Source organism: Bubalus kerabau, chromosome 4, assembly GCF_029407905.1.
Source record: "Bubalus kerabau isolate K-KA32 ecotype Philippines breed swamp buffalo chromosome 4, PCC_UOA_SB_1v2, whole genome shotgun sequence".
Taxonomy (NCBI): Eukaryota; Metazoa; Chordata; class Mammalia; order Artiodactyla; family Bovidae; genus Bubalus; species Bubalus kerabau.
This window is the reverse complement of record NC_073627.1, coordinates 37,411,953-37,436,869: the sequence shown is the minus strand read 5'-3', so window position 1 is coordinate 37,436,869 and position 24,917 is coordinate 37,411,953. Positions and strand designations below refer to the sequence as shown.

At 54.7% G+C, this 24,917-nt stretch overlaps 1 protein-coding gene across 1 annotated transcript; it reads right to left on the bottom strand.

The window, feature by feature from the left end:
- Positions 1–514: 514 nt before the first annotated feature.
- Positions 515–23,115, bottom strand: DLG4 (discs large MAGUK scaffold protein 4). Its single transcript, XM_055576716.1, has 20 exons — positions 23,028–23,115; positions 15,378–15,443; positions 11,874–11,927; positions 11,687–11,737; positions 11,359–11,483; positions 11,093–11,262; positions 10,868–11,004; positions 10,571–10,715; positions 6,572–6,867; positions 6,356–6,458; positions 5,928–6,042; positions 4,439–4,615; positions 4,134–4,170; positions 3,997–4,024; positions 3,818–3,865; positions 3,610–3,711; positions 3,119–3,291; positions 2,116–2,225; positions 1,381–1,472; positions 515–1,189 (listed from the first exon to the last, which is right to left on the bottom strand). Exons 1-20 carry the CDS (start codon positions 23,055–23,057, stop codon positions 1,083–1,085), a joined length of 2,166 nt encoding a protein of 721 aa, XP_055432691.1. The 5' UTR covers positions 23,058–23,115; the 3' UTR covers positions 515–1,082.
- Between the last annotated feature and the right edge of the window lie 1,802 nt (positions 23,116–24,917).

Genomic DNA, 24,917 nt, shown 5'->3' with positions numbered 1-24,917 from the left:
CCTGGCTCTCTCAGGGACCTAGGATGGAACTCCAGCTCCGCCCCCACCCCAGGCCCATTCTTTGCTGGAGCCTTGATCTGCAGATTCCTCCAAGGCCCCCTTCAGGCCATTCTGTTGTGTCTCGGGGGAGGTGATGGGTGTGGGGGGAGAAGGATCTGACTTTACCAGACCCATCCCTATACTCCCACCCGGGTCTCCCTCCTCACCCGGGTCCCAAATAACCAGGCCACACACTGGGTTTCAAGTATCCGTCTCTTCCTTTCACTCTCTCGAAAGAAAAAATAAATAAATTGCAGAAGGCGGCAGCATTTCCAGTCTTCCCCTGGCTCCCAGACACCCGATCCCCAACCCTGCCCCCCCCTACCCTCCCCCCCAACATTCCCACTCCCTAGACCCATCCCTCCCCGTTCCCAAAAGAAAAAAGGAAAAAAAAAAAAAGAAAAAAAATCCCAGAAAAAAAAAAAAAAGCCACAGTTAGACCTTCCACTCATGCAGACCAGCAAAGAAAAAAGGTAGGGGGCATGTGGAAGGCAGGGGGCCCATGGTGGAATCCCCCCACTAATCCCCCCAAAACCACCTTTGAGAAGAAAAAAATGGAAAAAAAATGAGAAATCAAGGGACCTGGGGAGTTATGATGGGGTCAGGAGTGACCCCAGACCCTGCCTCGGGGGGAGCGCGGAGGCCTGCAGCCCTGCAATGGGTGCTCCTGGAGGGGGGCCCTGACTTTCGGAAAGTGTGTGGGAGGAGATGGGGGAGAGCAGGTGGCCCCCCAGTGGGTCTGTGTGTGCGTTGGGGGCGGGCAGGGGCAGGAGCAAGGGGTCCTAAGGAACCAGGGCTCGGGATCAGGAGCCCGGGGCTCCCCCTCAGACCCCAGGTTCCTGGGGTTCCGCAGCCCAGTTCTGGGGTGCAGGGATACATGCAGAGGAGTGTCCCCCCTCCAATGGGCTGGATCCAGTTAGAAAGGAAATAAATAAGAAGGGGTGGGAGGGAGGCTGGGGGTTGGAAGGGCTTGGGCAATTCAGTCCAGACCAAGGGCCCGGGCGGTGGAGGCAGGGCGAGTCCAGGCCAAGCCAGGGCAGGAATCAGAGTCTCTCTCGGGCAGGGACCCAGATGTAGGGGCCTGAGAGGTCCTCGATGACTCGCTTCACCTTGTGGTAGATCTCCTCAAAGCTGTCGCCCTCCACGATGGCTGGGGGCGGGGGCAGGGAGTCAGGCCCAGGGCAAAGGGCACCTTCTCCTAATTCTCCAGTCCATGAGCCATGGGATGCACCCACCCAAAGGGGATACCTCCTTCTAAACCACCCACCCTGTGGGGGCCCCGCTTTTGAATCTGTGCCAAAGGCACCTCCTGTGCTGGCCACGGGCTAGCCACAGCCTCACCTGAGAAGCACTCTGTGAATTCCTGCTCCAGCTTGGTGGCTCTGTCGAAGGCTTTGCGGGCTTGCTCCTCTGTGATCCGCTTATTAATCTCTCTGTGGAGAGTGAGAGAGACACAGACCTGAGGGTAGGTCCTGCCCTGCCTTGATCTCCTCTGTCCAGGGATGTTAAGTTGCAACCACTATTTTCTTTTTTTACTTTTTAAAAAAATATTTATTTGACTGCACCAGGTCTTAGATGAGGCATGTGGGATCTAGTTTCCTGACCAGGGAAAGTACAGAATCTTAGTCACTTGACCACCAAGGATGTCCCCACTATTTTCTTGTTTAGAGCATGAAGCAAAAAATACAATTCCCAATATCCTCTGGGGCCACAGATGAGCCCCCTCCCCATGACCCACCCCAGCCAGGTGTGGCCACTTCAGGGACCTCTCCAGAACCTCATCCTTCCAGCCAGCAGCCCAGTGAAGGGATTGACTCTAACTCCCAAGAGCCCCAATGCCTAGCAGGTGTGTGCCCCAGGGGTTGCTGGGAGTTGTAGTCCCGCCTAGCCCAGGGCAGAAGAGGAGGGAGGAGGCCTGGGCTTCCCTGGGCCCTCTGGGTTCTAACTCCAATTCCCTTCAAAGGCTGCTGGAGCTGCTGTCCAGGGTTCTGAGGGAAGAGCTCAACACAGAGGCCATCTAAGGCTCGGGGCTTGGTGTGGGAGAGCCGAGGGGAAACCCCCTGAGACCATACTCACAGAACATTCTCCAGGGAGCGGGGGCGGATGAAGATGGCGATAGGGTGCAGGTGGGCCGCCTGCAGCCGCCGCACGGCATTGGCCGAGACATCGAGGATGCAGTGCTTCCCCTGAGGGCAGGCAGGGTGGGTGGAGGGGGACCAGCAGGTGGTGGGGAAGGACAGACAGAGGTGGCAGGACAGGACCCACACACAGGACGTGGAAAAGTGGAGGACACGAGATTGGCCAAAAGGGAAATGAGATGGATGTCAAAAGACGCATGGGCAAAGAGAGTGGAGGCAGGAAGAGTATAGACAGACAGAGTGAAAAAAGGAGAGGGACAGACGGAGAGCAAGGGAGGGGCCCGCACAGGAGGGAGGATGGAGGGAACAGGGAGGACAGGCAGGGAGGGGATCCAAAAGATGACGCAGAGCAAGGCCAAGGGGGCGGAGCCAGGCAGGTGGGGCAAGAAAAGGAAGGAGAAAGGAAGTAGGATAGAGGGGAGGGCACGGAGGACAGACAGAGGACAGACAGATGGAAGGAACAAGGAGAGACAGATGGGAGGGAGGAGAGGCAGATGGAGAAAGGGGCCGTGGAGGAAAGAGGGCAGGGTGGCGGCAGCAGGGAGAAGGTGAGGGCAGAGGAGTGGGAGAGGCAAGTGGAGACCCCAGAAAAGGCGAGGGGAGAGGGGAGAGGGCCAAAGGGAAGCCGGCAGGAGGGAGGGCCCAAGTTGTGGGGGGCCAAGCCACCAAGGGCAAGGCCACAGGAAGAGAGGTGAAACGGGGCAAGGAGAGGGAAGAGGGGACAGATGGCAGCATGGAGTTTGGGGTCAGGGACCAAGGGAGGAGAGGTGGGGGAGCAGGGCACCAGAGAGCAGGCAGTCAGACAGAGTTGCCCAAGAGGAGGAGGAGGTGGAGGAGTGGAGTGGAGACCCAGCAGGGAGAGAGACAGAGAGAGAAAGAGAGTTAGAGAGCTGAGGAAGGCCATGGGGGGAAGGAGGAGGAGGACAGGCCGCGGCTCCTACCTGCTCTGCCACCTCTCGCACGGACTGGACGCTGGTTCCATACAGGTGGCTATTGTACTGGCCGGCCTCGATGAACTTGTGGGCCTGAATGTCCTTCTCCATTTTCTCCCGGGATGACACAAAGTGGTAATCCCGGCCATCTATCTCATACTCCCGCTTGGGCCGCGTCGTATCTGCCAGGAAGTCACCCCACCCACCAAAGATCTAACCACCATCCCTCCAGCTTCAACCCTGCCTACGGCGACCCCCCAAGAGAGCCCAGCTGGTCCTCCAGGGAAGGGGGCTGCTGGGGAGACCAAGGCCAGGAGAGAGGGGTGGAGCTGCCTCCCCCAGCACCTCTGGGTCGTCCAAGTCCCCGGCCTGGGACGGTCCCGGTGGGCGTGAGGGTGGCTGAGCAGCACCCTTGTCTGAGAACCCCTGTGTTCGGAAGTGACTCTGCCTGTGACCCCTTGGGCCCCACCCCCCACCGCCCCCCAAGGCCCTGCACTCACGGGGAACACAGGATCCGAACTTGTCGGGGAACTCGGAGAGGAGATCATCGTTGGCGCGGTCCTTGGTGGGCCCGAGGATAATGATGGGGCGAGCATAGTGCACTGAGGAGAGCGTGGGGGTCAGGCAGGGGCAGAGATCGGGGTCAGGCAGAGGGGAGGGGCAGAGCCGGGGCAGGGGGCTGGGCCAGGGCGCGCTGCCAGGGCTCACCTTCCATCTGTGTCACCGTCTCATAGCTCAGAACCGAGTCTTCTCGACCTAACAGGAGGCAGGGCATCTGCAAGTGCCTTGGAGGCAGGGGATACAGGGCCCCCACCGGCGTTCCCGAGGACTCAAGAGAAGCCCAGGGCCCCTCTCCCCGCAGGTCTTCCCAAACTGACTCAACCTACCCTGTGATCCAGAGCTGGAGCCCCAATCCTAGGGAGACAGAGCAGGCCATGCAGTTGGTCAGGAGTCCAGACCCTCGAGCTCCACCCCCCTGCCCACCTCCGCTCTTGCACCAGAGCTCCCGGCCTTCTCCACTTACCTTGGCCTTTAACCGTGACCACTCCCGTCGCTCAACCCTGAGGAATACATGGAGGGATGGTGGTAGAGAAATGCCCAGTGAGGGGCCCTCTTGCCCCTACCCCCAGGGCAGCTGAGAACTCCGTCTCCCAGCAGCCCCTGGCCCCACGCTCCTAAATGCAGTGTTTGTCCCAAGGGCTCATGTGAGTCGTGGTGCCCGCAAAGGGTCAGCAGACAGATCCCCGAGAAGTTGGGGGTGGACCCACACCCTCCCTGCTGGCTGCCCACCCTGGGGCTCTTGGGAGCTTCAGGGGCAAGAAGGCTCACCGCCGCTTGCTGGGGATAAAGCCGATGTCATCAGTCTCGCTGTCGGAGTGGACCCGCCGTGCCTGCCACCACTCCTCATCGCTGGCGTCAATGACATGAAGCACATCCCCGAAGCGGAAGCTCAGGGCCTGGCTCAGGAAGCCGCAGTCCTTGGTCTTGTCATAGTCAAACAGGGCCCTGGAGGGCAGGTAGCCTCCAGTCAGTCTGGTGAGGGCCAAGGCCCCCGAGACCCAGCCCAGAGGTTCTGCCTAAGGGTCTACAGACCCGCATGGCCACTGGTGGCTTTCCCAGAGATGCTGTGGATTCTGATGAACCCCAGAACTGTGTGGGAACCTAAAGCTCTACAACTATGAACAGCCATTCAATCCTCGATGTGTCGGGGATCAGACAGCCTATGGATCGGGGGCGATTTTGAGAGTAAGATCGAGAACAGCACCCTCCTAAGAAAGCAGCTGCCACATGCATGCACGTCACAGTCACAGGGTAACATGGACCCAAGTCCGGCTACCCTCAGCAGTAGAGCAGCCTTAAGTGACAACCTGTAAGTGACAACTCCAGGGTCAGGACAAGGGAAGGAGTAACTGCAGAGACACCAGAGATGCCAAGCAAAGCACCAGGGCTAGAAAGATGGGAAGGGACTCCAGGATCATCAGCATCATCTGGGAGTCAGAACTGACCAGCCCTGGGAGCCAACTGGACCCGGCAAAGAGAGAAGGGCCGAGCGAGGCTCCACTTTGAGCCAGGTGTCTCGGCAGACAGCGGTACCATTCAGGAAGAGAGACACCGACTGGGCAGGACAGAGAGCACGAGTGCACGGGAGAAGAGGTGAGCTAGCTCTGGGGCATGCTGAGTATGAACACCTGTGGGACAACCCCAGGGATGTGTCCAGAAAGCAGATGGCTGGAGCTGCAGGTCTGGACCATGGGGAAGAGGTCAGGCCTGGGCTGACTGCTCTGAGAGACACTGGCAGAGCGAGCAGAAGGGGAGGCCATGTGAGCAGACTGGGAGCCCAGAGGGAGGGAGGGGAAGAAGCTCGGACAAAGCGCCTACACCTGGGCAGACAAGAAAGAGGAGCCAGTGGGAGAAGGAGCCCTAAGAAGGTAGCAAAATGCCACCTGGGAGACAGGGTCAGCTTGGAGAGAGCGGTGGTCCACTTCCCCTGGAATGTGTTATCCCATGGGGCTGGGCGATATTCCAAAAGTTGAGAGGCTCCCTGCTCTGCCAGGCATTAACCTTTGAGTTACCAGACTGTGTGGCAGCTGGGGGTCCTGGGGGAGGTGCCAGGGTGACTAGGGGCTAGAAAGCAGTAGGGATCACTGAGGCTGAGGCTGTTTTCTAGTCGCTATGGAGTGTTTCTCAATGCTAACCTATGCATCTCCAGCCCTGGAGTGGGAGGTAGGACAAGAGCCAGGCAAGACTGAGGAGGGAGAGCTGGCTGGGGGATGAGGGGCCATGAAATGAAGAGGGGCCCAGCCAGGAAGCATCCGACCTGATATAGAAACCCCTTTTGGGGTTGCTCCGCAAGGAGGCAGTCCCTGAACCCAGGCTGCTGTTCATGAGCTGTTCCCGAAGGTCGTGGATCTTGGCCTCGAACCGGCTGTACTCTGAGGAAGGACAAGAAGGTTCCTGAGCTCTGGCCCCTCCCTACTGTCAGCCTCTCCCCTCCCCCTCCCCCAAACTCTGCAGAAGCCAGGAGACAGAGTTCTGAGCACCATCTGAGAGGTGGAGCTTCAGGCTTGGTTATTCCTGTTTAGTTACTCAGACGTGTCTAACTCTTTGCAAACTCATGGACTGTAGCCCGCCAGGCTCCTCTGTCCATGGGATTTCCCAGGCAAGAATCCTGGAATGGGTAGCCATTTCCTTCTCCAGGGGAATCTTCCTGACCCAGGGATTGAACCCGTGTCTCAGGCCCAGTACCTTCGGGTTTATACTGAGCGATGATCGTGACTGTCTGACCCGCGTTCTTCAGGGCAATGGCAGCCTGCTCGTGGCTGGCATTGCGGAGGTCAACCCCATTGACCTAGAGAGAGCGGGGAGAGCTTGAGTCACTGGAGATGGGGGCCGGGCTCCAGCCTACATGAGCCCTGGCTGGAGGGGAGGAGGTGGTCCGGGCAGGGGCTGGCCTTCCCTTACCGAGAGGATCTGGTCCCCCTTCCGCAGCTCTCCACTGAGGTCCGCGGGGCCGCCGGCCAGGATGAAGGAGATGAAGATGCCTTCACCGTCCTCGCCACCCACGATGTTGAAGCCCAGGCCCGTGGAGCCCCGGTGGATCACAATCCGCCTCGGTTCTCGGGGGACGTCTTCCTCCCCCAGCAGGTCCTTGGCTACAGGGGAGTAGCGCCGAGGGGAGGTGGGGGTCATGGCAGTAGGGTAGTCAGTGCCCAGGTAGCTGCTGTGACTGATCTCATTGTCCAGGTGCTGGGAATAAGCTGAGGGAAGACATGGGCGGAAGGACGGATGCAATGGAAAATGCATGGAGGGAGACAACGCCCACTACTCCACCTCCTCCCGAGGAAAGCAGCAGAACCAGGCTCAGGGGAAGGGCATGTCACTATGCCAGAGAAACAAGGCTGGGGTGTAAGGGAACATCTGGTCACAGCAATGTCAGGGAGCAGGAATTCAAAGGTCATGGTAGGGGTGGGTTCTCCTAGGGGCGAGTGGATCTGAAGGGTACATGACCTAGGTATGCCAGGGGTATGGAGCCAAGGGGAATATTAATACCAGGCTTTGGGGCTTTTAGTTCAGTTGAACCATCTCTCATATCATCTATAAAATTCCTCTCCCTGTTTCCCCCACTTCCTGGTCATTCACTTGGTGAGAAAACTAGGTCATTTGTCTAGCAGAATTTCCCACCTTCTTTTAGGAAACAGTGGGAAACCCTAACAAGTAGATCACTGCTTACATCCCTGCCCTGCACCTCCTGTCAAGTGGTCACCTGTATAGAGACTCAAGTTCAATTTTTGACAGAAGTATTTCCTAGATGCTGCTGCGTACTTTCTGCATCACGACATGACGCGATGTCAGGTTGAGTTTTTTGAGATACAAATCCGTAGGTTGGGGTGTTGTCAGCCTGATCCATTCATTATAAAGCTCGCCATTAGCCTCTCACCTAAGAGTTTTAGCAGCCACTGACCATCACTGCCTGGACTTCACAGTTCACTGAGGATGGCAAATAGTGCCCATGTATATTTCTTTTTTTTTTTTTTTTGAGGAAGGAACATTTATTAGTCAGAATTTGTCTGTAAAAAAGAATGTTCCCCGGTCAACCACTGGTCATTCTATGGTGCAATATGCATAGGAAAAGAGAATAAATGCTTGACTCTTACCCTTTGCTTGCCAGTATTCAGAATGTACAAGTTCCCTAGCATCTTCCAAAGGTACCTAGTTGTTTTGAAGTATCCTTATAATCCTGTAGATTTTTAAATATTTACTGAGTTTTGGTTGAATGGCCAGTTTCAACTTGGCTCCTGCTTTTGACACAACCCTTGAATATCTTCCTTGCTTTCTTCTTTTTTTAAAGGTTTAAAAGATAACTTGTTCTTTTAATGCTTTTGCTAGAAAATGGGAAAGTTCTCAAGTGAAAACTTGGTGGTTCAGATGGTAAAGAATGCACCTACAATACAGGAGACCTGGGTCTGATCCCTGGGTCAGGAAGATCCCCCGGAGTAGGGCGTGGCAACCCACTCCAGTTTAGCCTGGAGACTTCCACGGACAGAGGAGCCCGATGGGCCACAGTCCATGGGGTCACAAAGAGTTTTGCTAATATGAAAGATGTTACAAGTTCATCTTACACATTCCTTGCTCAAGTCTTAGATCTGGCCCTTTCTCCAAGGAGCCAAGGTTCCCTCTGATAGGTTATAGTGTCTAGAAACAAGGCCATGTGATTTTAATATGGTCTTACAGTATGATTTCAGATTTGGATGAAGTAGTCACATCTCATTATTCTTTTCCAAAAATTTCTTAGCTCTTCTCCCAAATGTAATTTTCCAGTTGGGGGTGGGGGGTGGTGAACATTAACATTCTGATGAGGATTGCATAAAATTATAGAGAAAAACTTGGAGAGGGTTGAGATCTTTAGCATATTATGTTTTTTGCATCAGGAAACATGCTGTGACTTTCCAGTTCTTTAGTGTTCTTTTATGCCCTTCAGTAGAGTTTGATCATTTACCTGATATAAATCTGACACAGGTCATTTACTGATATAAATCTGCCCTCTGGTCAAGCTTATCTTTCTAAGAATTTTTTTAGAGATGTTTTTAATGTGAACCATTTTTAAAGTCTTTATTGAATTTGTTACAATATTGCTTCTGCTTCATGTTTTGTTTTTTTGGCTGAGAAGCATATGGAATCATAGATCCCTGACCAGGGATTGAACTCATACCCTCTGCATTGGAAGGTGAAGTCTTAACCACTGGGCCACCAGGGAAGTCCTCTAAAAATTTTATAGCTTTTTTCCTATAGCAAAAAGGATCTTTTTACCCATTATATTTTCTTATTGCTGGGAAGTCACTAACTAGTTCATGCTTTTTATCTTACATATAGCCACATTCTTAACCCTACCTATTATTTTTAAGGTTTTCATTTAATTTACTTAGATTTTAATCTAGATGGACATAAGTATAATTTACAAATAAGGATAAGTCTGATTCTCCCCACTGAAATGTAACATTTATTCTTTTCTCTCTTGCTGCCCTGCCTGAAATCTTTACAGCAGTGATTCGCAGCAGGGTAATTTTGCAGCCCCCCTCACCCCCAGGGGACATTTGGAAAAGGGGACGACAGAGGATGAGATGGCTGGATGGCATCACCGACTCAATGGACGTGAGTTTGAGTGAACTCCGGGAGTTGGTGATGGACAGGGAGGCCTGGAGTGCTGCGATTCATGGGGTTGCAAAGAGTCAGACACGACTGAGCAACTGAACTGAACTGAACTGAAAGACATTTTTGGTTGTTCTGACTGGAGGGGAAGGGTACCACTGACATCTGGTAGAGGCCAGGGCTGCTGTTAAACATACTATAGTGCACAGAACAATGCCCCCCACAACAAAGAATTGTCAAGTACAAAAATGTCAATAGCCCCAACATTGAGAAACCCTGCTCTAAAGCAATGTGGACTAACAGTAGCAGGAAGAGGCTTCCTTGCCTAGTTCCTAACTTAATGGACACACAGATAGGATTTTATCATTACAATGTGTTCACTGTTGATTTCTGATAACACTTTTCAATCATGTTAAAGAAAACTCCTCTGTTTCTAGTATACTAAGTTTCCCTTTCAGAATACGACGTTGAATTTCATCAAATGCCTTTCCCACATCTGTGTGAAACGAACTTACTGTTTTTTCTACCTTTTTTTTTTTGCCAAGCCACGTGGCAGGTGGGATCTTAGCTCACCAAAGACCAGGGATCAGGGATCGAACTGGGGGCCCCTGGAGTGGAAGCATGGAGTCTTAACTGCTGGACTGCCAAAGAAGTCCTTCCCTCCCTTAACTTTTTAAATACAATGACTCATACTTAGAGGTTTCATAATATGGAAACACCTTTAATTCCCTGAAATGAACCTGACTCTGTGACAGTGTTACTCCCTTAATATGCCACTGTGTTTGTTTTGCAACTATGTTATTAGAAACTTTTACATCTCTGTTCAGAAGCAAAATTAACCTATACTTTCCTCTTTTTTTTTTGGCTGAACCATGGGGTTGCAGGATCTTAGTTCCCTGACCAGGGACTGAATTCAGGCCACAGCAATGAAAGCCCTGAATCCTAACCACTAGGTCACCAGGGAGCTCCCTACTTTCTTATATTATCCTTGTGACCATTTTCAGATGCCCTTATAAAATGAAATATCAAACGTTTTATCTTTCCCTATGCTCAGAAAAAGCATAAGAATTACCTAGTCCATGAGGATTTGATAAAATTAGCCATAAAACCATCTAGTGCCTTCTGGGGGAGGGACTATTGACAATCTTTTCTAGTTCTTTGACGGTGACCAATTTTCCATCTATTCTCCAACTAAAGGAAGTGATAGAGGTTGTGGCCAGTTCAGGGGAAGGATCTGAAGAGGCAGGGTCAATGGGGATGTCATGGGGTGACTGGTGGGGGCATGGGGAGCTCCAGGGTTTGGAGGGCTCTCACAGGTCGTGATGTCTGGGGGAGCATAGCTGTCACTCAGGTAGGCATTGCTGGGCTTGGCCACCTTTAGGTAGACCACATCGTACGTGTTCTTCAGGGCTGCCACGGCATCCTCATGCATGACGTCCTCCAGCCCCACGCTGTTGACCTGGGGCCAAGGGAAGCAGAGCTCAGACAGAACCGGAAACAACCTCAAGATGGAGGTGCTGAGGGCAAGCCCATCAGGAAGGCTGAGCAGGCACCAGGCCAGCAGGCAAGACCCAGGTGTGGGCTAGAAGAGTGATGGGGGCCCCCACTCACCGCTAGGATCTTGTCTCCGATCTGTAACCTCCCGTCCTTGTGGGCAGCACCCCCTTCGATAATCTTGGTCACATAGATGCTGTTATCTCCAGGGATATGTTGGTTCCCGACACCTCCAGCGATGCTGAAGCCAAGACCTGGGCGGAGGGAGGGCAGAGGTGGGTCCCCAGGTCCCCTGGGGCAGAGGATAGCGGGAGGGGGGTGGTAACCTAATTGGGTCGCTACCTTTAGGCCCCTTGATGAGCTTGATCTCCATGAGCTTCTCAGCCGGGGGCTTCCGGCGCATGACGTAGAGGCGGACAATAGAGCCTGCCTCTTTGAGGGCCTCCACCGCTGCTGAGTGGGTCACCTCCCGCACGTCCACTTCATTGACAAACAAGATGCTATCGTTGACCCTGAGGGCAGCAAGGTGGGCCTGAGCCAGGAGCTTCCTGCCGCCCTGGTCCTCCCTTTCAAGGGAGCCAGCATCCTAACCCGTCTCCTCTCCCCACCTGAGACGGCCGTCCTGGGCTGCAGCCCCACCAGGAATGATCTTGGTGATGAAGATGGAAGGGTCATCGCCAATGTGGGGGTTATCAGTGCCACCTGCGATGCTGAAGCCCAGACCTGAGTTACCCTGGGCAGAAGGAGGGGAAGAGGGTCAGCTCCCCTCACCGCCTATTCTAGACTGGGTGAGAGGGGAGGGGAGAGGGTTGGGGAGCTGTGACCGGAGCAGGAAGGGACAGGGTTAAGAGGCTGGCCACTGAGAAAACACGGGGAGAGAGAGAAGCACAGACAGGGGGCAAGGGGGGAGGACCTGGGCTGCATGAGCCTGCTCACCCTTTCCAATGTGATCTCCTCGTATTCCATTTCCCCCTCTGTCCCGTTCACCTGCAACTCCAGCACGGGCCAGAAACACAAGAGCCATGAGACAGACTTCCTGCCTGAGCACCTGACCCTACCCTGCTGCTGGGACTTGGCCTTCCCTCCTCCCTTCTGTAAAAGCCCCAAAATCTAAACAACTCACATATCCCGGGGCTTCTAGGGTATCTGTGTTGACAATCACAGGGGGAGAATTGGCCTGTGAGGGAAAAAAGGAGATGAAAAGCTGCCTGAGCCTTGGCTCAAGAGGGAGCCCGTAACCAAGAGACCCCCCACCATGGCTACCCTCTCAGCCTCTTAACCTGGCCCGCTCTGTTCCCTCAACTCTCTGAAGGACCCAGCCTTGATCCACGTTACAAACACACAGGTACACGTGCTGGCCCCAACTCTGCCCAGCCCAGGCCCCCTGTATGTGGAAGGAGGTGTCTGAGAAGCAGGAAGAGAGAGACAGCCAGATGGGGGAGCAGCAGATGGTATAGAGCCGGGAGTGGGGGGGGCCGGCTAGGGGTGGGGGAGCTTCTCACCGGATGTAACACCACAGAGTGCTACATGCCTTATGTACTACACACACATACCACAGGGCTCCAGTCCATTAGGTCCTACCCCATCCCTGTCCCTATCTACCCATCAACACCCAGATCTTTTCATAACCCTCCCTCAGACTTGCCCCTCATTTTCACACACATGTGCCCTAAACCCTGGGCCCCTGGAATCCGGGGTTCCCCAAGATGCAGGCCCCACCCTCCTCGCCCACCCACCATTCAATCTACTCCTTCCTCTAGGGATCCTGTTGCCAAGCAACGGTATCTAAGCCCAGCCTGGGGAGACCCACCTCCTGGAGGCCTGTCGCCAGGACAACGGGAGGAGGAGATGGGGCGTGGCCTAAGAGCGACCGGATTCCCAAAGGCAGAATCTGGTCCGCTAGCCCCGCCTCTCCTGCTCTGGGCCCCGCCCCGCCCCAGGTAGCCCGGCCGAAAGAAGTCCTGGCTGAAGAGGTTTGAGGGCGCAGCGCCTCCTGAATAACCTTCCTTCCTCCCTCCCTTACGCCCCTCACCCTACGCAGTGGAAAGAACGTCAGGAAAGGGGAGTGGTGAAAGACATCCGGGTCCTAGTCTCTCATTACTCTTACCCCCACCCCGGCCTATTTCATCCGGGAAAGGGTTAAAGTGGGGTGTGTCCAGTTCCCTGACGTCAGTCGCCTCGACACAGCAGGGTCTCTAGATTCTAGGGCACGGCCGCTTTAGGCCGGTCCTAGGGGCTTCCCCAGTTGCCAGGGCAACCGAAGCCACGTTTCCATAGCAATGGGGGAAGGCAGCCAAAAGCCTCCTTCCGGGGTCCCCAACCTGTCTCCTCCTTAAACAAATATTTATTTAGAGCCTACCAAGCGCGAGGCACTCATCAAGGATTCCCCAGACTCCTCGCTCTCTCCTTCCCAAGGGGTCTTTCTTCTCTCCTACTGCGATATTTCAGTACTACATATTTTCAAGCTCCGTAATAGATTTCATACCCATAAATATATTAAATCCATTCTCTGACCCTTCAAATCTCAGCAAATGCTACTGTCCAGCCAATAGCCACTGACTGCCAACATCCCATCTGCGTGTCCCTCCTCTGTCCCACAGCCTGTGCTCAATTGCCATCCCCATCCTTACCCTAGACATTCCTGCCCCAGGCTCCATCTTTTATCCCCAACTACCTTCATCTCATCTCATCTGCGTAGCTGTAGATAAAACACCCCTCTCTCCACCCCATACGATATATCTTCCAACCCAAGCCTCCATTCTCAATCCTCTTCCCCGCCCTGTGCCCCTGTCCAGGCCCATTCGGCATCAGTGTCCTGCTCTTATCCTCCATCCTAACTTATGATTCCTCAGAGAGATCACCACCACTCTCCCTTACTTCATTCTCTGACCCTCAAGATTCTATACCCAAAACACAATCCTTCATTCTCAACCCTCTGAAAACTGAGGCTTCTCCTGTCCCCCGGCTCAGGCCTTGTTGTGGGTCCTCCCTCCTACACCCAGGGCCTCCAGCACTCACTTCCCTCTGCTTCCTGGACACAGATTCCAAGTCTCCCTACCTCTGTACGACCACTTTCGCTCCTCTTCCCCTTCCCTGGGGACTGAATGGCCCCATCTTGAGGGAAAAAAGCATCTCTAGTCTTCTTTCCTTAGTCCTTGCAGCCCTCAGCCATCCACAGGAATCCTCTGCACCCATCTCTTCCTCTCCTTGCTCTCCATCAGCTCAACCTCCTCCCTGATACCACATCTCATCCTTGCCTGTCTCCTGTCCTAGGACCTCTAGGCTTCCTCTCGTCTCTCCACTTTTCTACCTGCAGGAAAATTTTATTTCCCTCTCCAACTACTCTCCTACCACCTCCTTCTCACCCCAGAACCTACTGCAGCCCAGCCTCTGCCTCCTCATTCCCAGGCTCAGGAACTCAGGAACCTCCTCTCCATCTTCTTGGTGAAACGTCGACAACTTCCCCCTTCCCGGGACATCCCACAAGATCCTAGAATCTCACCCCTGACCCCAGTGTTCCTCTGAATCTCACAGCCAGCCTGGTACACTCCATTCCTCCCAGCCTACACCCCCAGAAGAGGAGACTGAGGGGGAAGAAGATGGGAAGTGGCCTGGAGAATGGAAGATCTCAAAAACAGGGCCTCCCCAGGACTGGAGAAGGGAAAACATACTGTGGGCACAGAAAAGAAGGGGAAACAGGTGGTGGTGAATAATAATGGGGGGGAGCACAGAAAGAAATCTGCATGGAGGTAGAATCTAAGAGGAGGAGAGAGAGAAGGCATAGGAGGAAAGGACAGAAGTGATGAGTAGGGAAGGGGGTTAACACGGAGAAAGGCAGCCGGCTGACCCAGGCAGAGGACTTATCCTGGCCAGAGAGCCTGAGCTGGGGATCGGGGAGAGGGAGAAGGAGAGTGCGTGGGAGGAAGAGAGAGACAGCATCCAGCACCAGCCAGCAGAGAGGGAAAGGCAGCGAGGAGGGGAGGGCACAGGAGGGTGCAAAGGCCGAGGCAGGGGACAGAGGCAGAAACGCCGGGCAACCAGAAATCTCAGGCCAGGCAGATGGAAAAGGCTGGAGAGCCAGGCCCAGAGGCCGGAAGCGGGGGGAGGAGGCAGCGAAGGGCCAAGAGCAAAGGAGGGCAGCAGGAGTTCTGAACAGAGCTCTGGACACAGAAAATGGAAACGGAGGTGGGGGTGTGTGAAGGAATGAAGAGGGCCCAGGCGCGGGGAGCATCCTGGGGAACGCACACATCTCAATGTACGTGCGCGCACACACGCAGACACACACGCACACACACAACGGCTGTAAACTCTACACCCTCTGCTACTTGCCTAGCCTGTTTCTCCTCTTTGGGAACCAGGTGTTTCCAACGCCCCCAATGCCCCCTCCCCTGGCCCCAGGAGCCCAAGCCCAGCCCTCCAGTCCCAGCCACCCCCCACCTCCGGCTCTCGCCCTACCGGGCCTTGGGGATAGTTGTAGCTCCGAGGCTCCGAGGGCTGCACTGGGGAGGGGGCCGCCTGAGTCTCCTACCTTGATGGGGGAGAAGTGGGCGTGGCCCACGACCCCTTGGACGGCCTCGAGGTGGGACAAGTTCCTCTCCGCCACGTGCACCAGCTCGGGGGCGTTTACCTGGTTGGGGAGGTGGGCCGGGCTGTGCTCCAGAGGGGGCGTGTCTTCATCTTGGTAGCGGTATTTCTGGGGACGGGGACGGAGGCGTCACGGGGGCCGGCCCAGCGCCTCGGGCTCCAGGCGGGCCGCCCTGGCCGCGCCTCCGCTCCCCCGCCAGTGCAGTGCGGAAGGCCCTGGGGCCTGACCAGCTCCTCCCCCTCCCTGTCCTCCAGCCCATTGGCTCCCCTCTCTCCACCCTCCCCACAGCCCCCTCTCCCGCCAGGCCCTTGGCACCTCTCCTCTCTTCCCAAATCCGCACCCTCCCCGCAACTCTTCCAACTCCCAGCCTAGGACCCCCGCCTTCTCCCCAGTACACCCCTCCTCTTAAGTCCGTTTCTTCATCCCTTCCCCAGAGCTCCAGCCCCTCGGCCACGTGCACCCCTCCCCTTCTCTACCTCCATCCCCAGCATCTTTGCTTACCTCATCAGCTTCCCCCCACTTCATCTATACCTTAAGCCCATTCCCCGTGTTGTAACCTCCCTCCTTCGAGTTGCTTCTCCCTTTCGGTACTCCATCCCACCCCGCTCCAGCCTCCTTGCCTCAGTCTCCCTACTGCAGCCTCTGCCCCAGGAAGAAATCACTCCCCAGCACTTTGCACGCCCCGGGCAGGGACCGCAGTCAAGCCCTTCAACTAGCAGGTACTTGGCATCAGCCCCCCTGGCAGGACAAAGTTAAACCGGTCCAGCTGGCCTTGCTGGTTCCCAAGTCTTCGGCAAGGGGGCCCCAGGACTCCCCAACCTCTACAAATGCCCAGAGGCCAGCCAGCTAATCGGATATACTAGAAGAAGGGGGAGGGTGGGGGAGGAACAGAGATGGTAGGGCTCAGAAAGGGGGCAAGAATGGATGCCAGCTTCCAGGTTCAGTGACTGCAGAAGTGGGTAGAACCTCAGAGTAAATTCCTGGTCTCCGTTTGGCCTTTACGAGTGAAAGACCCAACCTGACCCCTGATTCCCCTTCCTAACTCACTGCATACCATCTCAAGGGCCTCCCTTACTAGCTTAATACAGACTCCAGTAAATGAGATTAACAGAGGGACCAGAGAGGAGGGCAGCTGGAAACAGTAATGAAGGGTAGCGCCTCTGCCCCTCACAGAAGCAAACCCTCCCCAAGGCCAGGTTCTATGGAGGAAGGGGAGGTTACCATGTGTAGGGCTCTCTCAGAAACTGCAGAAGACAGAATACGCTCCCCAGTACACATGGGTAAAAAGAGAAGGCAAGATTTCCCTCTCAAAAAAAGGATCTGAAAAGCTGAGAGGACCCCAACATTCGGAGGACAACAGTTACAAAATCAAACTGGAGGAAGCTTATCAAGGTCAATGCCAGACACAGAGTATGATTCTGAAAATTCTGAGGATGAGGAACCAAGGCTGAGGATGTAGTCCACTTTGGCCATGGTTAAGGACAAAGTAAGAGGATAGGAAGAGGAAAATGGTCCATTAAGAGTCTCCAATCCAGAACACAGAGACAAGCTGAGATCAAGGAGCACCTTGATACACTTTGTTTTAAGGCTGCACCATTAAGCATGCAGGATCTTAGTTCCCTGACCAGGGATCAAATCCATGCCCCCTGCAGTAGAAGTGTGGAGTCATAACCACTGGACCCTACCAGGGAAGTCCCACCTTGATATGTTTAAAGTTTTAAAGAAAGAAAAGGGGCTCATCAAGGTACACTTTGTTTTCTGGCCTTGGAGACAGACTTGGAGGAAAAACTCCTAGCTCCCTCCAGGTTTCCATACCAAGAACACAAAAAGTGGAAAAGGGAAATTAGGGGAGGTAGAAATTAAATAATCCTCCTCCAAGCTGGGCCCTCTTGGGTAACAGAATTTGATGAACTGAAAGAGCTTATTGTGCCACATTCTGAAAAGGTGGTCTTCAGCCTGGATAGTGCAAGAGCTGAGGGACAGAGCCCCAAAACTGGAGGGGCCAGGGAGGGAAGAAGGAGACAAGGAGATTGCTCTCTTCTCTCTTCACAAAGCCCCCAATTCCCTGCATGACAACTGAGGCAGGGCCAAGGGTTGCAGCTTCAAGTTTTTGGAGTTTGGGACGCAGCAGGGAGGGTTTGAGCCCAAAGCCCCTCCATCTTCGCCCCACCTCACAGAGAAAATTCCTGAATCCCGATGAAGAAATGTCAGGATGCACACAATGAAAATGGAAGCGTGGAAAGGGACATTTCATTGTTTATTCTAGAGAGGAGATGAAAGAAAATTTGTAGCACACTGAGACTGCAGACACCTCTCCCTTCCCTACCCCCATGGGGGGTGGGGTGTCTGGGACTGAGAAAAAGGCTCCTCCTGATCTAGTGACAAAGTCAGGGAGATGGGGAACAAGGAAAGGATACCAGAGTTCCCAGAATGTGGCTGAAAGTTAGGGCCTATGTTCAGTCCCTGGAAATTTTTAAGTAAATGTAGTAAGGAAAAACCTCTGGAGAGGTGGGGGTGGGAGAGTCATTAGGAAACTACAAACTGGGAGGTGGGAGTTGAGGTCAGCACCTCTCATCCCAGACTAAAGGACTACTAACGCAAGGCAGGCTAGGAAGGAGGGTCCCCTCTTTACGCTACTGGGGCTCAGGGCCGCGACCAGCGACAGCTCCAGTGCAATTGGGACCAAGTCTGAACCCCCAATATATTAAGGCACAGGTAATATTATTAAGGTACAGGCATAGGATAAGCCAAAGGCCTGGGGTCGCTGTTGCTTTTCCCTTTGGCCCCCTCTTCACCGCCCCAGTTGCGAGAATGACCTGGAACGGAGGCTTGCACCCCCAGAATAGAGGGTTGTGAGTGAAAGTGAATGATCATAGGAGGGGCGACCCACTGCGCCTGTCCGCGAGACACTGCCACCCAGAGACCCCGCCAAGCAGAAGGAAGAGCGACAGCACTTGAAGCTTGCACCCCGAGATTTGGGGGGTCCGGAAAGAGGGGAGCGGGGCCGGAGCCCGTACCGCGGCACGTACCACGCAGAGACACATGGAGGCGAATCTGTTCCGAGCCGACATGGAGAAGGGGAGGGGGACTGAGGGGAGGGGATGGGTGGGAGAGCAAGGGTCCCGGGGTTGGGGAGGGGGAGGGGCAGAGGGGCGGGGGCTGCGGCGGCCGCGGCAACTGGAGGCTGCGGCCGGAGTGGGGGGGTGACGGCGCCTGCGCAGTGCGGGAGAGCGTCACGATGGGAGAGAAGGGGTGCGGGGAGACCCTCTTAGCCATCAACTTCCCTGGTTCCAGCTGTTTCTCTGTGAACTCCACCGTGCACAGTATACTCCTATTCATTCACAAATACAGATATTCCTAAAATTACCAATTTATCGCTCTGGTTCTCTGGGATCCCTTATGCTATCTAATCTCCCACCCCTAAAATCACCAAGCCCCTATTACGAAAGCTCCCTGGACTCTCAGGGTGCAGGGAAGCAAGCAGCACTTCTCCCGCAGAAGGACCCCCAAGGGGTCTAAACTGCCTCCCACAATCCCCTGCACCCAACCTCCCCAATGACTGTTAATGTAGACAACATCCCCACAGATGTCAAGACGCCTCCTATTCTAACCATCAGTATAGCCCCACAGGATAGCCAGACAACGTTTTCCAAGAGTTGAAGGACCACAGATCCTGTTGTGCCCTCAAATTAATCTACCCTTTAAATTATCCCTTTTAAAATTATATCTGTTCCCCCAGTGTGCTAACAGAAACCTTGAAATTAGTGCAGCTATTACCCTTGTTCTAATGTAAACATCCAAATAACCAGTCCTCAAATTCATTTGGGGTCCCCTCTCCAAATCCTTGAACCTAATGAGATACTCATGACTTTTCTAACATACCATGCCCCAGTACCACCAGATCCCATTTCAGGGAATACTTAAGGGACCTTAAAGTTGACCTTCTGAATTCAGTTGCAACCTCTTCAGTTTATTACCAGACTTTTAGATTAAGAGATATTTCTCTATTTCTTTTCGGTACTCTTTAAATGTATACATTATTCCCTTTTCTGGCTGCCCTCCCCTACATCTCAACATTCCTCCCCTCCCCCACCCGCCATGATTCTGAATTTCAACTTTGTTGGAAGATTACTCCCAAATATATCTATCTCCCCCACACCTACGTCTCAAAAAAATATTTACCAAAATAAGATCTGACCTGCAATTTCCAGTGGCCCACAAATCTCCCGTAAGACCCCAAAATGACTGCCTCTGATCTCTTCCATTTTGTCCCAAACTGAACCTGAAAGCATCTCTTCTAAATATTCTCCCATTGAACTCCCACCTTTTCAACCCTTAAAGCCCAGCAAGCAATCTCCTAAAATCTGCTTCTCTGGCTTTTCTAAAATGCCTACAAATGGTAGAGAGGAGGGATTTCCCTAGAACCTGACACATGCCCCCTCTCTTCCCGTTGACTGAAATCTGTTAGGTACGCCCCCACGATGACCCCCACGGTCCTAGTTTCATATCTGGATAGAATGTTTGTATCCTCAGAGGGAGCCAGGGCAGAAGGGGCTGAACTGGAAATTCCTTACAGAAAAGAAAATGCACAGGCCCTAGTTCTCCACCAGTGGGCGCTATGGCCATTAAGACCCTCCCCCATCCCCCATTTCCTTTTTCCCTCCATTTTCCGTTTCCCCGTTGCCTGGCAACACAGCAATCAAGGACTTTGCCGTCGCCTAGCAACCGTCTCCCTGGAACATAGCGTTGAGGTAGGAGGTTGTGCTCTGATGAAATCTTAACAGTCCTCCATCTTAGGAAAACTGAAACGTCAGATCGCCCAACCCCCGGATTCTCCTTTCCAAAGACCCCTGCTCCCCGCAGTTTCTTAGACAACAGGCCCCTCAAACCCTGTCTCCTCTTTGCACATGGGACCACGCCACGCCCCTGCCGGGTCAGCCCCGCCCTCATTTACCCAGTCCTAAGGCCCCACCCCTTTCTGAGGTTGTTTGCCCGCCTCCCTTGGTAGAGTAAGCCAGACCCCGCCCACCTGCCTACAGGAGACCACGCCTGCGACCACTTCCCGCCCATTCGCTCCCCCGGCCTCGCCCACACTGCCCCTCCGCCACGCCCCAGCCGACCAATGAATGAGGCGGTAGGCCACACTGCCCCGCCCCCGACACCTTAGCTTTGCCCAATAAGGACCACCCGGAGGGTTTAACCGCTTCGCCTCCGGGACTCTAGCCAAATACCCCCAGTCTTTCCCCACTTTCCTCCCTCCCCCACTTGTTCTGCTCCGCCCTCCGCCACCCTCGCCCGGCCCTCAAGTCCGCCACGCAACTTCAGTCGTCGCCGGTTACCATGGCAACGGCGGCAGCAGCGCGGGGAGTAGGGGGAGGGACGGGGGCGGAGTGGGAGAAAGAGATGCTCAGAGACACCGGCAGAGAGCGAGGCACAGAGTAAGATTAAGTGATAGCTATAAGGCAGAGTTAGCGCAAGGCACAGGGCCTGGCACATAGTGGGCATTCAATAAATATTCCTTAAATTACTGCGGCAGAAATCTAAATATAGGCGATGAAAGATGGAGGAATCAGATGTATCTGGGAAGCTCAACGACCGCAAAGCATGAGCACCCTCTACCCCACCCAGCATTCTGGGGGGGACAAGTGCCATGTGCCCCCCCTGCTGGCTCTTCCAAAGCTAACCCTCCGCTGCCCTGGATAGAGATGAACCACAACTCCCAACAGCCCGAGGGGCAGCAACCCTCTAACATTGACGGTTCTCCTGCCTCAAAGCCTTATGGGACTTGGAGTCCCCGCCATCCGAGACTGACAAGTTTTCCGGCCAAGGAATGTGGCAAGCCTGGGTCTCCACGCCTCTGTAAAACCCCAAAATGCATGATCCTCTCTGCGCAAGACTCTTTCCTTCGGGGATGCTCAACCCTGAGCTCCATCGAAGAAGCAGGATTCTTGAAGGGAGATGAATAAACCCACCCTCCCAGAATAGCTACCAATGCAGACAAGGCCCTCACCCTCCCTCTCATATGTGCGTTCACGTGTTGGAAGCAGAGCCCACACATTCCAACTGGCTTTCTGTGTACACCTGCACATAAGGGACCATAGCCAGAAAGCCTAAGGCTAAGGGGCAGACTAAGGGCAGGAGTCAAGAGGAACTGAGGCTCAGACAGACCTTAAAGGAGAGAAGGCCAGAGAAACTGAGGCACAAAAATCCACTGCATGGGAAGAAGAAGGAATATGGGAGAAAGCCCAAGCCCACAGAATGGAGGATTAGCAAGTAGCCCTCAAGAGAGGGTAGGGACTTGGACCTAAAGGTCCTCAGCCTTCAGTCTCCTCCAACCATGCTTACACATGCACAACACATGTGTAGATGCATGTGTATACATGTATGTGAGTTTGTGGCAGGGAACATGTGTGTCCTCAGCTCCCTGCCCTGAGAATCTGCAGTTCCCACTAAATATAACCCCCTCCCCAGCCTGTGACTCACCCAGACCCCGCCTCCCCGGCCCCCACTTCCTGTCCCACCCCCCAACCCCCAGCTGCCTGCCACTCGCCCAAGCCTCCCTTCACACACCAGGCTTCCAGCTTTCCAGTCCGAGTCTTAGAGCCAAGACCCAGGTATTCTGCAGCCCACCAGAAGCTTGCCAGTGTTCCCCATCCCGGAGTTTCTGCACTTGGCAGGCTCACAGGGACACCCTTGTACAGATCTTCACTGCTGCCTGCCTGGCCCTCCTCCTACACCTTTTCACCCCAGTAATTTTAAATCCAGGTGTCCTCCCCCACCTTGATCCCAAGGGTCAGGGGTAATAGGAACATTCCCTTCCATCTGCTCGTCTCCCTGTTTCCCAACCAGGGTAGATACAGTGTGGGAGGAAGTGAGGATGCTGGACACCTGCCTGGGCCACCCCAAAAATTTTCACCACGCACCTGATACCCCTCCTCAAATCCCCTCTCCCCAAGCCTCTCATCCTCTTCCAAAGAAGCTGGCAACCTCAGCTGCTGCAGCCTCCTATCTCCCCAGGGAGTACCCCAACCCTAACCTCACCTGGTCCAATCCCTCAGGTGATTCTGTCAGGTTCCAGTTCCCTGACAACTCCCAACTATCCCTATTCCATATGACTGACCCTGAAATTAACAGTCCCCTCGAATTAAGAGCACCCCCAAATGCATATAAGATGCTTCTTTTATAATCTGAAGGCCCACTCCTTCCCTGCCAGCTGACACCCCCAGACCAGTCAGGTACTCACAACCAGTAACCTTCTACCTTCAACCCAGGAGCCCCCTGAAATTGGACAAGGCAACTGGAAGCCAGCTTGTCCCCCAGGAGGGAAGAGGAACCCCCCCTCACATAGTCCACCTTCTAACATACACCAAGCAGGGCTCCCATGTGAGCCAGGCTTCTCCTTAAATAAGTCTCCCTCAACATCATTGGTAAACCTCACAATCCACCAGATCCCCAAGTCACAGAATACCCCCCAATTTTCCATTTCTCTACAGGTACAAAGGGATCACTCCAGGGGGCACCTGTGGCCAAACCCAGCATTATCTCAGATGTGAACCCCAAACTAAATTATGACCCCCCCTCCCATCTGCTGATGCTCATTCCAGGGCCCCCAGCCGCAGATTAGGCCTAACTAACCCCTCCCCACGAACTCATACCCTCCCCCCAGTTTACAGGCCCCCCTATCATGCTTACCTTGGTTGTCACTATACAGAGACAGTCCATGTTGGGGGGCCTGGCCGCGGCGGCGGGTAAGGGGCTCTGACTTCATCGGAATTTCGTTCCTCCCCTCCGTGGGTTCTCACCCCTCCCCCCTCCGCACCCCACTTTTGCAGGGGGGGCCAGGATGGGGGGAGGGGTGAGAGGGGAAAGAGGGGGTTGGAGAAGGGAAGGGTAGGGGAGCGTGGGAGGGAGGGGAAGGGGGCCCTAAAAGGGGTCCCCAGTGGAGGGGAGGGGGCTTAGGGAGTACACCCCGATTCTCAGGAGGGGCGGGGGCACCGGGGGCTGGCAGCCCCGGGGTTCGGGGGCTGGGGCATGAGCTAAGGTGGGGGAGGGGAACTGGATGTCGGGGAGCCCCGGGGTAGGGGAAGGTCTTGCCTAACGGCCAGGGGCTAGGGGCCGTGGCGGGGGAGTAGGGTGGGGGGGTCGGAGGCGGCAGCGGCCGAGGGAGCCGTGGAGCCGAGGAGGGAAGGGGAGAGAGGAGGAGAGAGGAAGCAGGGGGAGGGAGGGAGGGAGCGAAGAACGAGAATGGGGGGGGTGCCTCGGTAGAGTTAACTCCTTCCGCGCTGGCAGGAACCCGGATAATGGGAAAGGAGATGGAGACAGGAGCCCAGAGGCCCTGAGGCAAACATGGAGTCCCGGCCAGCCACCAGCGAGGACAGCAGAGAGGCAGTGAGGAGGGAGTTTATTTTTCAGAGAAGGAAGCACCTACCCAGCCTCTCAAAGACTGGGAGCACCCAGGGTGGTTGAGATACTGGAAAGAGGCCATGGTAGGGGGTAGGGAGTGAGGGAGGGGCTGGCAGGATTGAATCCCTGGGGGCCTAGGGCTCCCTCAGGATTTATAGGAAGAAACCTGAAAAGTGATTGTGTCCTCGACTCTTAAGTGCCTGAAACTGGGGCAGGTAAAGAAGAGGGGGAAGCAGGAGAGCAAATGGACTACAGGACTGGAAAGAGAGCACTCCCCTCGCCTCTGACTCAGGAGGTCGTCCCCGGGGACCCTCAAGTCTCAGGTTCTTATTAGCAGTAGTTTGCTCACCCCTCCAGCCCTGCTGCACCCTCAGGAATTCAGAGCCCACCCCCCAACTCCCTTACCTGACTCTCTGAGATGGAAGCCTCATAATAGTCCAGGATGTCTGCCACAGGAACAGAGCTTGAGTTACCCCTCCCACCCCAGGCCTCCCTGGCCACCCCTGCCATCACCTCACCTCCATCCCCATCAGGTAAAGGAGAAACTCCTCCAGTCAACACTGGTGGACACTGACCCCTGATTTCCAGGTTCCCAACCAGCCCCCAAGTTCAGTAATCGCCCTCGCAAGCACAGGCCAGCCCTTGTCACTGCTGCCCCTCAGAAAACTGGGGCTACTTACCCAGCAAGGCTTGGAAGAGGTCACTGTGCAGCACCGTAAGGAGAGGGGGTGCCCATCGCAATAGTGGGGGTGCTAGGAGCCAGAGGGCTGACTTGGGAGCTGGTGAAATGCAAGTGAGGGGGAGGGGTTGGGACAAGGAAGAGACAGAGGGACCAACACACTCACACACACTCACCTCCTCTTCCCCAGCCTTTGCCTTCTCACCCCAAACTCTCTAGAAAGGTCCAGGGAGAGGGATCCCTGGGTCCCAGGCCCCACCCACCCCCAGGCCTCCCCTTCACAAGGATGCCTGTTTTTCACCTCTTGGTCCTGGTCCCTCAGACATCTCTCTCTCCTCTCACTTTAATCTCTCTAATCCACCAGGGTTGGAGCTGAGCTGTCTTCTCCCCACCCAGTGTGAGCTGTCAGGTAAACTAGGCAGTCTCTGACCCACCCACCGTCCCATTCTTCCGGGGTCCCCAGTTACTATCACCACCACCACCACCACCTTCCTCCTTAC

Excerpts from the sequence above, each read along its gene's own strand:
- DLG4 (XM_055576716.1), bottom strand. The coding sequence starts at position 23,057 with ATGGACTGTCTCTGTATAGTGACAACCAAG. Across the intron at positions 6,043-6,355 it reads CGCTCAGTATAAACCCGAAG|AGTACAGCCGGTTCGAGGCC; the intron begins GTACTGGGCCTG and ends GTCCTTCCTCAG. Across the intron at positions 4,025-4,133 it reads GGTCACGGTTAAAGGCCAAG|GATTGGGGCTCCAGCTCTGG; the intron begins GTAAGTGGAGAA and ends CTGTCTCCCTAG.